Source organism: Canis lupus, chromosome 8 (genome assembly GCF_048164855.1).
Source record: "Canis lupus baileyi chromosome 8, mCanLup2.hap1, whole genome shotgun sequence".
Taxonomy (NCBI): domain Eukaryota; kingdom Metazoa; phylum Chordata; class Mammalia; order Carnivora; family Canidae; genus Canis; species Canis lupus.
This window is the reverse complement of record NC_132845.1, coordinates 47,445,153-47,461,446: the sequence shown is the minus strand read 5'-3', so window position 1 is coordinate 47,461,446 and position 16,294 is coordinate 47,445,153. Positions and strand designations below refer to the sequence as shown.

Below are 16,294 nucleotides of genomic sequence, written 5' to 3'. Positions count from 1 at the left end.
CTGACAGATTTTATAATATTTCTTCCCTCTCCGTTTTGTTTTGTTCTGTTTTGTTTTTATAAGAAAAGGAAAGGGAATGGAAAGGCCCATTCTACTTCATCCAAGGAGCAGACCCACAGTTTGGACTAATGAAGGCCTGGTCCACTGGGGACAGCGACAGTGGCGGTGACGAGTGGGGCCAGGAGATCCGTCTAACTGAGCAAGCTGTGCAGGCCATCAACAAGTTGAAGCCCAAACCCAGATTCTTTGTTCTTTGCGGGGACCTCATCCATGCCATGCCAGGTAAGACTTGTGCTGTTGATGTGACCTTCTCTCCTCCCAATCATGGCTGCATTTGGGCAGAAAAAAGAAGAAAAAAAAAATAGGAGACGTCTGTATTCAGTAATGGTGCATTCCTTCTCTCCATGGCTATTGGAGTATCCTTGAACATCAGAAAATGCACGCTCATTTTATATTTAGAATTTGGTGAGATTAATCACAGTAATTAGGCAGAGCTACAGTTCTGATGATCTGAACTTACTATGAAAAATGGAACAGATTCCCACGTCACCTTTATTTCCAGGGGACAAACTTGAACTGCTTCCAGATAACCATATCTATAAGTGCTATCTTCTCTTATTTCCTCTCTTCTTGCACTTTAATTTCTCCTGTATTTTTACTTTTTCATTTGCAAGCGACAGAAATCTAACTTAAACCAATTTTTTTTTTTTTTAATTAAAGGTGCATATTCCTTTATGGGACTATAAAGTCCAGTGGCAGATCTGGGCTTCAGATATGGCTGGATCCAGAGGCTTAGGTTGTTATCAGGACTTGGTCTCTTTCACTCAGCCCTGCTTTCCTCTGGGTTGACTTCATTCTTATGCAGGCTCTCTCTAGGTTTCTGGGTTTACATCTTTGTCACAGAAACCACAACATATAGTGCCTTATTCTAGGTGGTCCAATCAAAGTCCTTGACTGACTACTGTCTAGCTCACGTGGTCCCTTGTAGCCAGGGTGTGGGGTCATCTCTGCCGCAGCAGTGTGGTCTGAAGAGCAGGATGGTTCCCTTCAAGATAAGAGAAGTAGAATGTAAAAATAACACCTTCTAGAACTCTTGTATTTTGATTTCCTCTTCTGATACCTTCTCCCCCAGGCAAGATAAACCCTGGTGAGCAAATATAAGCTGGTGGAACTGCGCCTGCCCATCAGAGAGGTAGAGCAGACACCCCATTGCAGAAAACCTGAAGACCATTGCAGAAAACACTGCAGTGGCCATGCACATTTGGCTAATACTATCTTGTAAACCTGGGCTCTGAGTCCTGTAATTTCCAGTGCCTTTAGAAGCTGAGGCACTCTGTGGTAAGCTGGGGTGCATTCATTCTCCCCCCTCAGGGTTCACTTGTCTGGCTGCCTACCTATCCAAAACAATCCCAAAATGAAGATGTGAGAAAGGGGCTGCCCAGAATCACTCTTTCCAGAGTCCAGTGAGTATAATGAGCAGGAGGACTTCATTCTCTGTTTATACATATTTAATGCAAAGTTATGAATGTGGACATTCCCATGTCATTTGTTGGGTCCCACTGGGTAGAATCCAGAGTGGTTGTCCTTGGAGAAGCAGCCTTTCCTACTGTTGGGCTTGTACAAATGCAGCAAGGTAGGGAAGAAGAAAAATAAGGCAGTGCACAGAGACCCAAAATAGGCAGATGCCAGCTCCACACCTGCCACTGATGTGCTGGGTAAACTGGGACAGACCCCTTACCTTCTCAGAACCTCCATTTCTGAGCCAAGAGCCCATTGATGCAGGAAGCATTCAAAACCCCAATAGCCTGGGGCTTCACAAGAAAGGGTCAGTGAGCTCTGTTTCTCTGGGCAAGTGGTGGATGTCTCAGCAGCTTGGTACAGAAGCACATTCGCAGGATGTTGCTAAGTTTTGTAGAGAGGTAAAACCTTAGCTGCATGTGAACTGGGCCATCCTTGGTGACCCTTGACCAAGGGTTTCCTGGTGCTGATATTGTACATTGCTAAAGTGACTACAGGATGCTCCAGTTTCTAATGGAGTTAGAAATCATAGCAGGACTCAGTCTTGGTTTATCAGGTAAAACCAAGGTAAGATGCTAGTTGACCAGATTAATGCTGCTTCCAGATGCTCTGATTTTGCTGTTAGCTAGGTTCTTTGGAATCATTTGGTGTAATATGCACTGTGTAGCATCAGCTAGATCTCTCACTCTGGACCATCCAGTGAGCAAACTTCTGCTTTTATTGGATAGTTGAAGGTTAGATTCCAGGTTTACAGTTTTTATGACCAGTGGCTTCTTTTCTTTGAAAACAGAAATGTTTTAAGACTGACTAAAATTATGTAACATGTTTTTGTAGATGTTTACTGACTTATTCTGAATTACGTTAATGTAATCAGTCATATTTCAAAATAAAATTTAAAATAAAAGCTCTCTATGCAATTTCAGTGCTTCTTGCATAAAATATACTGAGCTTAGTAAATTAGAAGATACGGTTTTTATGATTAACTTTTTCCATTGGTCGGAAGACCTTGTAAATGTGAACCGTCAGTCTTTTGAACACATATTTTATATTCAGTGTGACCCGAGCAGAATTCGTATCTGTTCTGAAGAGTTGGACTGTTTTGTGGGATTGTAACTGAGCCAGTGAAGGACTGTAACTATTTTGAATATTGTGGTCTGAGATTAAACAGAATGTTTTAAAGCTAGTTACCATTTTTTAATATGCAATTAGTGGCTTCCTCCTCATTTAGCTCATATGCTGGGGCAGCCACTAGAAAAGTAATTATTTGCTTTGACTGCTTAGCACATTGTTAATTATCAGATGCATGTATTAATAGGCAAATAAAATCAGAAAGCATACTTTTAATTCTACCATAAATAATATCTTGGGCCAAGTAGTTTTGAGTTCAAACTGGAGAAAAAGAACTTTATGAATAATGCTGTTTCTAATGAAAGTTGTAACACACTTTTCCATTATACATATTCATCACAATATTTGTTCATCTACACATTCTTACTGTGTACACACTGAGTGCCAGTTAAGGCACTACGTGCTCTGGATATAGTGGTTGGAAATGAACAACCAACCCTCCCATGGATCCTAAAATCTGGTAAGGGAAGTGTAAAACCAGGAATGGTGAGGGGCCTTCATGGTACCAGGCTCTGCAGAGAAAGCCCAAGAAATGTAGGACAAAGTCTAGTTAGTTTTAAAATACGTGTTTTCATTCTGCAGATGTTTTTTTGGTTACCTGGTTGTTTGTTTGTTTTTTTTTCCCTTATTTTATAAAGCTTCTCTATAGAATAAACCACATTATAAATAGCAAGTGGAGATTTGTACAAATATTGAGACCATTGATTTTCAGTCCTTCATGTTGAAGCCTAGGGTTATTACTTTGTTTGGTCACCCTGACATGGAGGCATTGACTGGTGCTGTCCCCAGGAACCTTCTGAGCTTTCCCCAGATCACGTGGAGAACTTGACAGATCGGAATGTGGTGATGCAATTAGAGTACAAGAGATCCTTTCAGCCTGTAGAACAGCTCGTTATTAATATGCGTGTCTGGCCCATCAACTAAAAATTGCCACAACCAAACAAAACAGAGAGCTGGAGAGCAAATTCTTCCCTGGTTATAAAGGCTTCTTGACCAGCTCTTTGTTCATTGACCTCCACCCAGGCAACTGTTACATGATTTCATTTCAGTTCATGATTCAGCCTCTGGAAGAACCCTCTATTACCTGAAGTGAGACAAGCCTGTGTTAGCATTTTTTTAGTAATGGTGTATGAGTATCCTATAGCTGCTATAACAAATTAGTACAAACCTAGTGGCTTAAAACAAACACAGATTTATTCTTTCACAGTCCTGGAAGTCAGAAGTCTAGAGTGAGTGTGCAGGGTTGCCTTCCTTCTAGAAGTTCCTACTTAAGAGGCAGCCAATATTTCTTGAGTCATGGTCTCTTCCTCCCATGTTCAAAGCTTCTTCTCTCTCCTTTGACCTTTGATTCATCTTCTCATGTTCTCTCTATTGAACCTACCCTCCTGCCTCTTTCTTATGAACAGCCTTGTGATTATCAGCCCACGCAGATAACCCTGGATAACCTCTCGATAACCTCTCCATCTCAAGATCTTTAACTTTATCACATCTGCAAATTCCCCTTTTGCCATGTAAGATAACATAGTCACTGCCTTCTGGGGATTGGGGTGAGGACGTCTTTGGGAGCCCTTTTCAGCCTACCACAGATGGCATGGGATGCACTTCAGGGTGTGTATCTGCTAGGACTGCTGCTGCTAGCTCACCGACTCATTAGACTCATGAAAAGGGGGTGTCCTTGCTGTTTCCCTTTTAACTAATGGTAGAAACTGGCTCAGAGCAGTTACATACATTTCCCATGGTTCCTCAGCTTATAAGTGGTGGAGTCAGGATCTAACTCAGGTCCAGCTGTTTTCAGACCTCATATAGTTTACGTGGCAACCTCCCTACTCAAAGGGTGGACCCCAGAGCATCAGTGAAGAGCTTATTCAAAATGTAAAATTTTTGCAACACCCAGGTCTGATGAGATAGAATTAGCTTTTTAATGAGATTCCCAGGTGAACTTATGGACAATTAAGTTTGAGATGCACTTGCCAGATAAAAATGTACCTGGCTTTGCTTTTTTTGCACCAGGCCCTGTGTTTTCTGCATTAGGTACAATTTTGGTGTGTACACTAGTGGTTTGTGGACATTCCCTCCAACTGTTAAAGATAATGATGCCTAATTTTGGTGTGTACACTAGTGGTTTGTGGACATTCCCTCCAACTGTTAAAGATAATGATGCCTAACAAGAGAACTATTATTACTTTTGGATTTTTCATGCTGCGCTCTCACAGGGAAATGTTTTAAGTTTGTGGCCTTTGTTTTGCTTTCTAAACAGTTTGAACAATTAAAGCAGAGTGACCTCTGCCATGCAGAGTCAAAACAGAACTTTTCCAGAATATTCAGGAAAACAATCACACACGCATGCTCTAAAAGGATCTTATGTGGGGGATCCCTGGGTGGCGCAGTGGTTTAGCGCCTGCCTTTGGCCCAGGGCGCGATCCTGGAGACCCGGGATCGAATCCCACGTCGGGCTCCCGGTGCATGGAGCCTGCTTCTCCCTCTGCCTATGTCTCTGCCTCTCTCTCTCTCTCTCTCTCTCTCTCTCTCTGTGTGTGACTATCATAAATAAATAAAAATTTAAAAAAAAAGAATATAAAAATAAATAAATAAATAAAAGGATCTTATGTGGGATGTTTGGGAGATCTAGAACTGGTTCTTTGATTTGGGTCGTGTACGTGTGCATGATCCCTTAATGTGCTATTCCAAAATCCAGAAAGCTCTGAAAGCTAAGAGTTTTTCTCAAGTTTGAAAACTAACTCAGTTGGCAGCAAAACTCACCTGAACTGACATGAGGTTGTTTATAGTCTCCCTTCATTCCTACTTAGTGAGAATATTCATATGTTTTGCTAGCAAAATGCTACTGTGTCCACAATGGGATGTCGCCCAAGACCCAGTTCCAGGTGTGAGTTCATATGTGCCCCATGCACAGTATTGCTGTTTTCGAGTCTGAAAAACTCCAACAAATTTCAAAGCAGGTGTGGCCACTTTGATTCAGGATAAGAACATATGAATTTGCAGTATTGATAATTTTGGATTTATGGATGAAGAAGCCCTTCATCACTAGAAGCAGAAGGCTTTTTCCTCCCTCTGATATAACTTTTCCCCTAAGGTAACCACACCATTGCAAGGGAACCATGATTTAGTTTCAAAGTTAAAATGGATTTTGGGTTGGGACCTTGTTCGGACCAAAGGGACAGGATATGAAAATGTACTTGAATTCCGAAAGGACTCTGACAAGTCTAAGGAGAGGATATGTGCACCAGGGTGATGTTTGCTATAGATAAGTGCAGAATAATCCACTTAGGTGGAAAAGTCTTAAGTTCCACGCAGAAAAGGGCTGGGTGTCTGCAGATGTGACTGAGAAGGGCTAAAAGTAAAGGGATCAACAGAGTGGTGATTAGGAATTGGGAGATGCTGCGGAAATGCAAAGTAGAATTACTAATAAGCGGGATTGAGGTGGCTTTCTTTTTTTCTTTCTTTCTTTCTTTCTTTCTTTCTTTCTTTCTTTCTTTCTTTCTTTCTTTCTTTCTTTCTCTTTCTTTTCTTTTGCAATTCACTCCTTAGTTGCACTCTCAATTCTTTTTTTTTTTTTTTTTTAATATTTTATTGAAAAGACTCAAGCGAAACCTGAAAAATCCTATTTCATGCAGTGTGGTAGCCTTTTGCCTTAAATTAGATGTGAACGACTGGGTTAAGGTCCAGATAGGAGTAGCCATGGCCAAATGACCATCAAGATGCCTTTCTCACTTGGAGTTTTCTAATTCTAGGATGAAGGAATAGAGTCGAGAAATGAAGCCATTGAGCAAAGATGGAGTGCTTTGGCGATCTGGGCTTTGGGCAGAGAGTAAGCCATTTGTCCTTCCAGCATACACATAATCGGGGAGGGTTGGTGTTCATTTTCCCCAGCTGGGCAGGCACCAAACATATGAACGTAATTCTGGTATAAGACAGACTATGATAAGCAAAGCCTCAGAGGCATTGAAAAACAAAGCCAGAATTAAGGTTCTAGCCAGGAAAAGGCCTTATTTCATCCCTGCAACCTCTACAAGTTCACCTTCCACCAAGCTTAATTCAAGTTCCTACGGGGCAGTGAGGGGGTGTATGTGCTTGTATTGATGTGTTTTCATCTAGCGCCCGACACAGTTGGACACGGGGAGGGTGTTCCCTGAATGCAAGTCAAATGAATCATTCTGTGTTTCCCGTGATGTGAAGCAAGTGGCCCATACACCGGGAGGCACCCAGTACGCATTTCTGGATTAAATGAACAGTCGATTCATTTATTTACGAGATCTCTGCTGAGTGCCTACTTTGTGCCAGGCAGTGTTCTGGGTGCTTGTGCTACATCAGTGAATAAAACAGACAAAAGTCCTTGCTTGACCTAGAAAAAAGGAACGTGGACACACAGAAACAGGAAGTTCTTTTTTTTTTTTTTCCATTCTGATCTTTTGTAATGTTCAAACTCGGGTTGATAAGGATCAGTTTTATTATTATTTTATTAGATTTTAAATTACATAAATATGTGAATATGTTCCCTTTTTAAAAATTTAGAATCTACGTCTAGAATAAACTGTAACCTCACCCAAGTCATTCTCTTGGGGTCACCATATGTGAGCAACCTTGTCTTGTATAAATGTCATTATTCTGGGATCCCTGGGTGGCGCAGCGGTTTAGCGCCTGCCTTTGGCCCAGGGCGCGATCCTGGAGACCCGGGATCGAATCCCACGTCGGGCTTCCGGTGCATGGAGCCTGCTTTTCCCTCTGCCTGTGTCTCTGCCTCTCTCTCTCTCTCTCTGTGACTATCATAAATAAATTAAAAAAAAAATAAAAAAAAATATCATTATTCTGTGCATATTGTTCTGTGACTTAGTTTTTCCCTTTCCATCTACCTGGGAAATCCTGTTATGTTGATACATAGAGGTTTATGTCAGGCTTTTAGTAAGTGCATTGCATTCCATGGATTGGATCTCATAATTGGTTAATCCTCTCCTCAGGCCATAACGAGGAGTGATAATCTCCTCATGTTGGAGCTAATCTAAACAATGCTGCTGTAAGACATTCTTGGGTACACCAGTTAGTTTTACTTGAAGTCAAATGGGTTGTCTGGGCTTGGGATCTGCTCTAGCATTTGCTTGACGTGAACTGTAGTCAATTTGTTGTGTGGTTCCCCAGAGGATATGTTTCAGGGATTGACCTGCTCTTCCATATTACCTCTTTTTTGCCACCAGCACCTCAGTCCCTGTCGTACGAGTGCTGAATGTCTGCACTGCCCACTACACCATAGCTACTCAAAAGTTTCCGTTGAACAGAAATCCTCTTGTCCCCATCACAGTAGGATTTGTAGCTCTTGGGTTTTGGTTTTTTTTTCTTCTAAAAGCTCAGTTAACGTATGTTCATTTCCTCACCTTGTGATTGATTAGCCTTGAGTTTTTCTAAGTGCCTACTCCAGGTTTCAAGAAATGCCAAGATTTGAAGACACTTTACCATATTGCTCAACATACTGAAACATAAAAGGGGTCTTGTGAGTGCTGGAAAGTGACGTGCCTGGGTTCAGATACCACCAGGCCCTGGAATGGGCAGGGCTGTCAGCCTCAGCTCTTCCCACAGGTTGTGTATGGCTGAATGCTGAGCAGTGGTAACCTGGAGCAATCAGCCAGCCCCATGGCTCCTTAGATCCTTCACATCCATTATAAGCCTGTTAAAACATCCAGGCAATCAGCAACAATACCTTCCTTCTGCTGAGACTGATTGAAAGTGGTTTGAACTAATTTACCTAATATTACTAATTAGGGAGCTTGGAGAATTACTTGAAAAGTTGTTTTTGATTAGGTGTGTGATCAGAAGCAGTGTTGTTGGCAGCTGTGATCATCCTTGCCTGCACCCCTCCCCCTAGCCCCCCAACACTTTCAGCGTGGCATCTTGGCAAAGGGACTATGCTCGCTGCTGGGCTGTGTCAGCTCTCTGTCCTCCGTTAGGGCGTCTTAACCTGTTTTATGCCTTGGACCCCTCTGGCAGGCTGACATACCACCTCTGTACCACCTCTCAGAGTAATCTATTTAAATGCATAAAATAAAATGCACAGGATTTCAGAGGAAACCAAGCATAATGAAATACACTTATCAAAATATTTTAAAATTATTTGATAGAATAAAATACATACTTTTTTGTTGATCTATTATACAACACAGTCTAACAGCAGGACTAAATAACTACTATAATTTCAAAGTGGTGCTGAGCTTAAACAATATGGTGAGGTGTCTACAACTCTAATAGTATATGAAAAGTCCTCGTAGTTTCTGTTGGTGGCAAAGTCCCAGGAGCCTTAATAATACCTCTGTGATTTTCCGCTTAATAGTAGGAGGAAATACTAAATACCAAACGTTAGTGAAAACATAGTTTTTCCCCATATGGGTTCACTGGTTCCTGTAGGCCCCAGATGGAGAGCCCTTCCCTGTGTGCATATACGGACGTACTCCGTCCGCCATTCAGAGCTGTCCCATCCTAGTCAATGTGTGGATTTTATGATTGACCAAAGTATAACCTCAAAGGTGGAAACTCTACCTTCAAGTAAAGGCTCAAAGTATTCTTAATTGTGGCTAGGAAAATGTGGATGTTTGATTATTCAGTGAAAAGAAATGACTGGAGCTGAATAACAGGAGGTTGTGAATAATTGCCTTTTGATTAAGGAAAAAAAGAAGAAAAAACCAGCCCTTCTGTATTCTTTTTCTTTGGTTTCTGCTGTTTGGATCAAACATAGAAAATTGAGAAAGCCTTGTCCCATTGGTTTGTTTGTTCCATGAAGTGTTTGAGAGGCTAAAAATAGAAGCGCACAATAAAAAAATATAAGTAAGGAATGACTAATCAGGACCAAAGAAAATACAAGTTTATATATGAAGTCATGACCCAAGGGAGGGAGGCAGAAACAGAGAAACCTCTCTGTGGTTGGCCAGAGAAATGGTAGATTAGCCAGAAAGAAAAAAAGACAGTCGTCAAAGAAACAAAATCAAACCCATCTCTAAGATGGGCACAGCTTTTTCTAGAATATCTTAGATTTGAAAGGAAGTTTTTATGGGGGTTTCTTTCTGGGGCACTAAGTAACATAATATCCAATAAGGGGACTTCTCAAGTAGTTTTTTGCCCTGGGTGTGAAGTCCATTAATAGGCTTTGTCCAGCCGGTGAGCCCCATAAAACTGGACAAAATCCAGTGTCTTTGCATAGATGCCTTGGGGAGTGGTGAGGGGAGAGGGTCTTTAGCTTTCATCAGACCCTTCGTGGGCTCCATGACTCAAAAGATGGTTTAAGGAACCTCGATGCTGAGTGCTCCTACTTTTGAATTCCATCTGAGGACACTTTCCCTATGGTCAGCCAAGATCATAGATGCCGTTTGGCAAAGAAACTGTGGTGGTCTGCTCTGGAGCCCACTTCTACCCTCTGACCTGCCCTGAGAGTTTTCCAGAGATGGCAGATGGATGCTGCAGAAACTTGCAGCAGAATTCCCCAGCAAGTAGATAGCAAATCGACAAAACCAGTGTCTTCCTAGCTTGTGCTAAGCTGATGGGAATATTTATATCTTTCATTGTTTTTTGCTGTAAACACTCATTTCCTGGAATTGGGACATTTCACCGCTTTGATGGGCCTATTTTCTGCAACTAAATGAAATACTAAAAAGGAGCATGATCCCAAAGAAGTTCAATTATCAGGTAATTGGTCAAGTGATTAGAATGTGGAATGAAAAAAATAATGAGAGATTGGAAACGTGGCACCTTTAAGTGCCAGAACTGCTGAGGGGCACCTATTTTCTAACCCTCAGAATTTAGAAATTCACCTGCATGTTTGGAATTCTAGATTGTTGAATATTTATATCCAACTCTATTTCCTGAATAGTTTATTGGAAAACCATGTAAGTTCTTTTCAATATATATTATTTGGGTTGTATAAAAAATTTATTATTCCTTCCTTCCTTTATGTATTATTTGGGTGAAATACTGCTTCCATAATCTGTAAATATCCCTGTGAAGAAATTTTGTATTGATCTGTAAGGTAGCAATTTTAGAAATTTCATATGGATAATATACCTTCGTTCATCTTTTTTTTTCCCCAAAAGTACATTAAGGCATATTCCACATCATACCAAAACCTCCCATTATGTCAAACATTTTATTAATTGTATCCTAAGTTGGCTTATAGTACATATTCAACAGTGAGTTGCAGTAAATGTCTGGGAGCAGCCAGTGTAATAAGCTGTAGCTGTTAGATGCAAAATTAAATGAATTTTGTCTAATAACATGTATAATTTAAAAAGCGGTGGAACCTGATTAAGCTTGATCTGTTGGCAGCATGGTTCCAGATCACTACATGAGTAATTCTTAGGCTTGCAAAGTTTTAGATCAATGAATTTACATACCTCAATTAATTAGGAAAAGATAATAGAAAGGATTCGAGATGGAAAGGATTATGGCTCTATAAATTCTCTGGCACTAGATGAAACTAAATGTTTTTAATTGAAGGAATAAATCATTTTCTTAAGTTCCACTCACGGCTGCTTGTGCTGTCGAGTCCCCAGTCCTGGTACGCCCCAGAGCAGCATCCTGCTCCACCGGTCTGCTCTGGCTTTGACCGTAGGCTGTTGAAGTCAGGTCATTGGACTGTAGGTCATTTACTCATTTGTCACATCAGTCATAGCAGGTAAGTATGGAGGGCTTGCGTGTGTGCGTGGTCCACATTAGCAAGAAACAGGCCCCATTCCTTTCCTCAGGAGGCGCCCACGCTGGTCAAGGAGAGAGGCTGGCAGAAAGAGGCCACACAAAGGGAATAATCTGGTGGCCTTAGCAAGTGTGAAGCTGTTCTGAGAGGGAGGGTGGCATGTGGGCCCTGGTCTGGCGTGCTGGGTCAGAGCAGCTTCCTCAAAACTGGAGTGGTCTTGGGTGGCCCCACCAGTGCATGGTTTCAGCAGTCAGATCAAATTCAGCAGTGCCAAAAGGTAAACAGGAAAAAAGTCTGCATTCCTGCCCCCACTGATACACTTCTCAGAGAAAACACAGTTACTAGGTTTTCGTGAAAAAAAATAATAGAATCATCAAGCTTATATATGCTTGCACATGTTGCGTTGAAAAAGCAACATGAAAAAGCAGAATGGGAGCCAGAAGGACACAGCATTTATTTGTGACATTTCTGTTCTCTTCCCGAGCAGCACATACAGGTGCCCATCACTGTTTTCAATGCACAGATAGCAGAGTATACATCTTCTGTCCCTGGCTGGTGGGCATTTCGTTGTGTCCCTTCTTATGTTATGATGAGTACTGTAGGGCCCCTGCTTGAACCCACACCTCTTTGTATATGTGCTGCCGTTAGAAATACAGCTGTGAAGTCAGCTTGCTTACACCCAAATCATGGACTCTTTTCTACCAGCTGGATAATGTTGGGTGAGTTCCCTCTGTGTGTGGTTGAGTTTCCTTATCTGTAAAATGCCGAAGATCATGGTACTTCATAGACTTCTCATAAAACTTAAAAAAAAAAGTGCTTAGAATGCTATCTGGAATTTAATACCATACAATAATCACAATTCTAGTTGGGTTTTTTAAATGAGATCTTTTTATTGAGATACAATTCCCATACCATATAATTCACCCACTTAAAGTGGATACTTACTGGTTTCATTATATTTACAGAGCTGTGCAGCCATCACCACCATCTATTTCAGGACATTTTTATCACCCCCAAAAGAAGCTTTTTACCCATTAGCAGTCATTTCCTATTTCCCTCCAACCCCTCCTCGCCCCCAGCCCTATGCAGCCATTAGCACGCTTTGTGTCTCTGTGGATTTGCCTTTTCTGGACATTTTCTATGAATGGCTTCTTTCACTGAGCATCGTACTTTCAAGGTTCATCCATGTCCTAGCAGGTGTTGGTGCCTGTCATTCCTGTCCACGTCCAAATAATATTCCACTGTGTGGATCTACCACATTTGATTTTGTTGTTAGTCTGTGAGATAAATTCTTAGAAGTAGATCGTTGAATCACTGGTAATACTAAGAAAAGGGGAAATTGGGCCTTTGTCCTAATACATGGCATAACTAGTACATTCTGTATTTTTTTATCCGATTACTAAATAATATCTCTAGTGGCCCAAAAGATCAAATTTACTATCTTCTGTGTGTGAACTCCACCCCACCCCCCAAAAAAAGTAAAAATAGAAAAGAAAGTGTTTTTAATGTGAAAGTGAAGGTCTTGGGTACTCAACACAATGGAGGGAGTGGAGTGGCCCATCTCTCTGACTCAGGTTAATCCTAGTTTGCCATCTTGAAAAGATGAGAATCTATTTATTGTAAGACTAACTATTCTCTACAGTTTTCATTAAGGATAGTTTTGTCTGAAAATGAAACCCAAACTTTTAGAAACTGAATAGCAAGTTCACTAAGTTGAGTTGCTGGTATCTGTAGCTTGCTTGTCTGTCTGTCTTTCTTTCTTTCTTTCTTTCTTTCTCTCTCTCTCTCTTCCTTCCTTCCTTTTTTCTTTCTTTCTTTCTTTCTCTCTCTCTCTCTTCCTTCCTTCCTTTTTTCTTTCTTTCTTTCTTTCTCTCTTTCTTTCTTTCTTTCTCTCTCTCTTCCTTCCTTCCTTTTTTCTTTCTTTCTTTCTCTCTCTTTTCTTTCTTTCTTTCTTTCTTTCTTTCTCTCTCTTTTCTTTCTTTCTTTCTTTCTTTCTTTCTTTCTCTCTCTTTTCTTTCTTTCTTTTCTTTCTTTCTTTCTTTCTTTCTTTCTCTCTTTTCTTTCTTTCTTTCTTTCTTTCTTTCTCTCTTTTCTTTCTTTCTTTCTTTCTTTCTCTCTTTTCTTTCTTTCTTTCTTTCTTTCTCTCTTTTCTTTCTTTCTTTCTTTCTCTCTTTTCTTTCTTTCTTTCTTTCTTTCTTTCTTTCTTTCTTTCTTTCTTTCTTTCTTTCTTTCTTCTTTCATCACTTCAAAAATAGTCTTTACGGTTTCATTCCTTATCATTAGGTAAACTGAAGTAGCCACAGAAATTGGGAAGAGCTTGTTACCATAAATAGTCTTACTCAGGGTGGTGGGGAGCCACCGAGGTAGCTGTGTTATTATCCCTTCTTCCAGATGAGCAAACTGTCAGGTCTGACAGCTTTCCCAGCATTGCCCAGCTGGCGTGGGGTACTGTGGCTGGGCCCAGCTCTGGAATTCAGAGGGCAGTCTCCTTTTACTGAACCCTCACAAGGCATCCTGAAGTGAGTCCTAGAGGGAGTCCTTCTACCTGCCACCCTCCAACAGGCCAAGGCTGCAAAAAAACTAGGGGAAAGGGTGAAGGCGGAGGTAGGTTGGGGTGGGGGACAGGTGTTCCCAACTTGAGTTTGATGATAGCCACCCCTGCAAGCTCTTTTGGATCTAAATCTGCAGAATACAAAATGATCTGTCTCTGTCCACATAAGGATGAGGCCATGCAGGTGCATGCAAGTAGAAACAGGTACAGTCTAGTTGCAATTTAGGCCATCCTGCCAGCCCTGGGCCACATCAACATTATCAGCATTAGGTTAATAGGATGATATTGTCATGGGAGTTGCTTTTCTTTGTTTAATAGACCAGGGTAGCGGTACTCAAAGATGTCACATTTTAAAATTTCACTTATCGGTAAATTAAAAATGGTCCCCAGAGCCTGTAACCCAGGGACCTCCAAACCCTGGGCACATGCTGTGGGAGATTTGCAGCAATTCTGAACAGAAGACAGCTTTCTCATTCCCAGTGAACCGGCCTCCTGACAGCCTGCCCTGGGACCACTGGGCCCCCAGCACCCCCAGCATCAGGAAAAGCCGACCAGATCATTATAGTAGCCTCTGACTCACCAAAGGTGAATGCAGCCATCTTCTTCAAAATCTTAGCACCACCACATTAAACTCTCTGTTCTGAGACATGTAAAGGTTTTTCTACCGGTGAAGGGCAAACCTAATATTCAGTTATGTAGAAGAGACAGAACCAGATGGATGTTAGAACACCAGTGGGTGTTTATGCCTGGCCTCCCTGTACCTTTGAACTTCTCTTTCCTTCCTTGAGGGAGGCAGAAACCACTTGCTGTGATCGAAGCCAGATACCCAGAAGCCCTCTTATTCTCTTCAGCTTCCCTTGCAGCTAGGACTCCGGCACGTGGCCCAGTTTCAAAGACTCAGACTCCCCTAAAGTGGATTTTGAATCTTCAGCTGTAGACACCGAAGAGACAGGATCTGTCCTGGTGAGGGGTTGGCAGCTACACCCACTTGCCAAGGGCAACAGTGGGCAGGGTCCTAATGTTACCAACATCTATCATGACCATCGGCAGTGTCACTGGGCAGGCCGGGGTGCTGGGGGCTGTGCACTTCTTCCTGGAAGCAGTTTCACGTGTGATTTGAGGTGTTGCTTCTCCCCTCTTAGCTCTGAAACCTGGTTCTCCAGCTTTCTTTGATTTGCAGCTACCTGATATCCATTAGTAAATTGCTTCTCTGCTTAAATTAGTCGGAATCACTGGTTTTACTCACCCACCACCAGGCCAGATTCCACTCTGTGCTTCTCCCTGGGCATCTGCCTGGTCGTTCCACTCATACCTCACTTCCATCGTGGGAAAACCAAACTCGCTCTTCTTAGAGCTTCCTTTCCATTTGGTGGTGTCTCGTTCCTTCATTTATAAGGATGTGAACTTTTGAGATTCATTCTTGAGCCATCTTTCCTCCCCACCTCACCCCTACCCAGTGCAGCCCACCCTGCTTGCAGCCTTGACTCACCTCTGTTGTATTAGCCCCACTCATACCAGGGCTTTTGCAGCTGCCTGATTGAATTCTTTGCCAACAGCGTGGTCCCTCATCAAATTGTCCCTTCCACTGGTCACCTGGTCTACCTCCACCGTGTCATGTGCTCAGCCCATCACCCCTGTGGTATACTTATTACAGATGGCCTCCATTCTGCAACCCTCCATGCATCCCATCCTGCAGTGTGACTTTGCAGCTCTTCCATTGGGAGGTGGAATGGGTCTCTTGTATTTCTTTAACCTCTGGTTGCAGAGGGGCAGTGATTAAGAGCTCGGGCTGCGGCATCTGTCTTCCCTGCCTGGGTACCAGTCCCAGCTGAATCCTGTCATGGCCATGTGACCTTGGGCCTCCTTCTCTGGAAAATGAAGCTAATGTACCTACTTTCAGAGGCTTGTTGTGGAAATGAGGCAAGATAGAAAACATAGAAGGGCTGGCACAAAATATGCATCGAATAAATGGTGGCTGAGCCATCCTCCTCCTCCATCCTCTTCCATCTTGTTACTGTTGTCATTATCCTTGTCCTCTTTTGCAGTTCAGCTCCATTTCCAGTATTCTTGAGGACTTCTTCAGAAATACCAGTTTCTAATGATTCTTTCTACTTCTAAAGCTAGTAGTCGGTTTCATTAATGCAGTGCCAAGCTCAGTCTGCATTTTTCTGACACACATGGTCTAGTTAAGAGTCTGGGTTTCGGAGTCAGAGAACATGACTAATCAACCCTGTGACATTGGGCTAGTTAACATCTGTAAAACAAAACAAAACAAAACAAAAAACATCTGTAAGCCTCAGACTCTGTACAACTGTGGAAAATAATAAAAATGGGAGGCAATATCTGTACCAGGACTGGCTGATACAGTAACCAGGGAACATTTTGCATAATCTCTGGCACCTGATGAGCACTTG

At 42.0% G+C, this 16,294-nt stretch overlaps 1 protein-coding gene across 2 annotated transcripts in view; it reads left to right on the top strand.

Moving 5' to 3' along the window:
• CPPED1 (calcineurin like phosphoesterase domain containing 1) overlaps positions 1-16,294 on the top strand; it is a 100,108-nt gene that overhangs the window by 17,713 nt on the left and 66,101 nt on the right. The window contains exon 2 of one of the 2 annotated variants that reach the window (XM_072835840.1): positions 64-282. In XM_072835840.1, coding sequence (XP_072691941.1) covers positions 64-282 — 219 coding nt within the window. The remainder of the gene's footprint in view (positions 1-63; positions 283-16,294) is intronic. The other variant, XM_072835839.1, reaches the window with a different exon arrangement.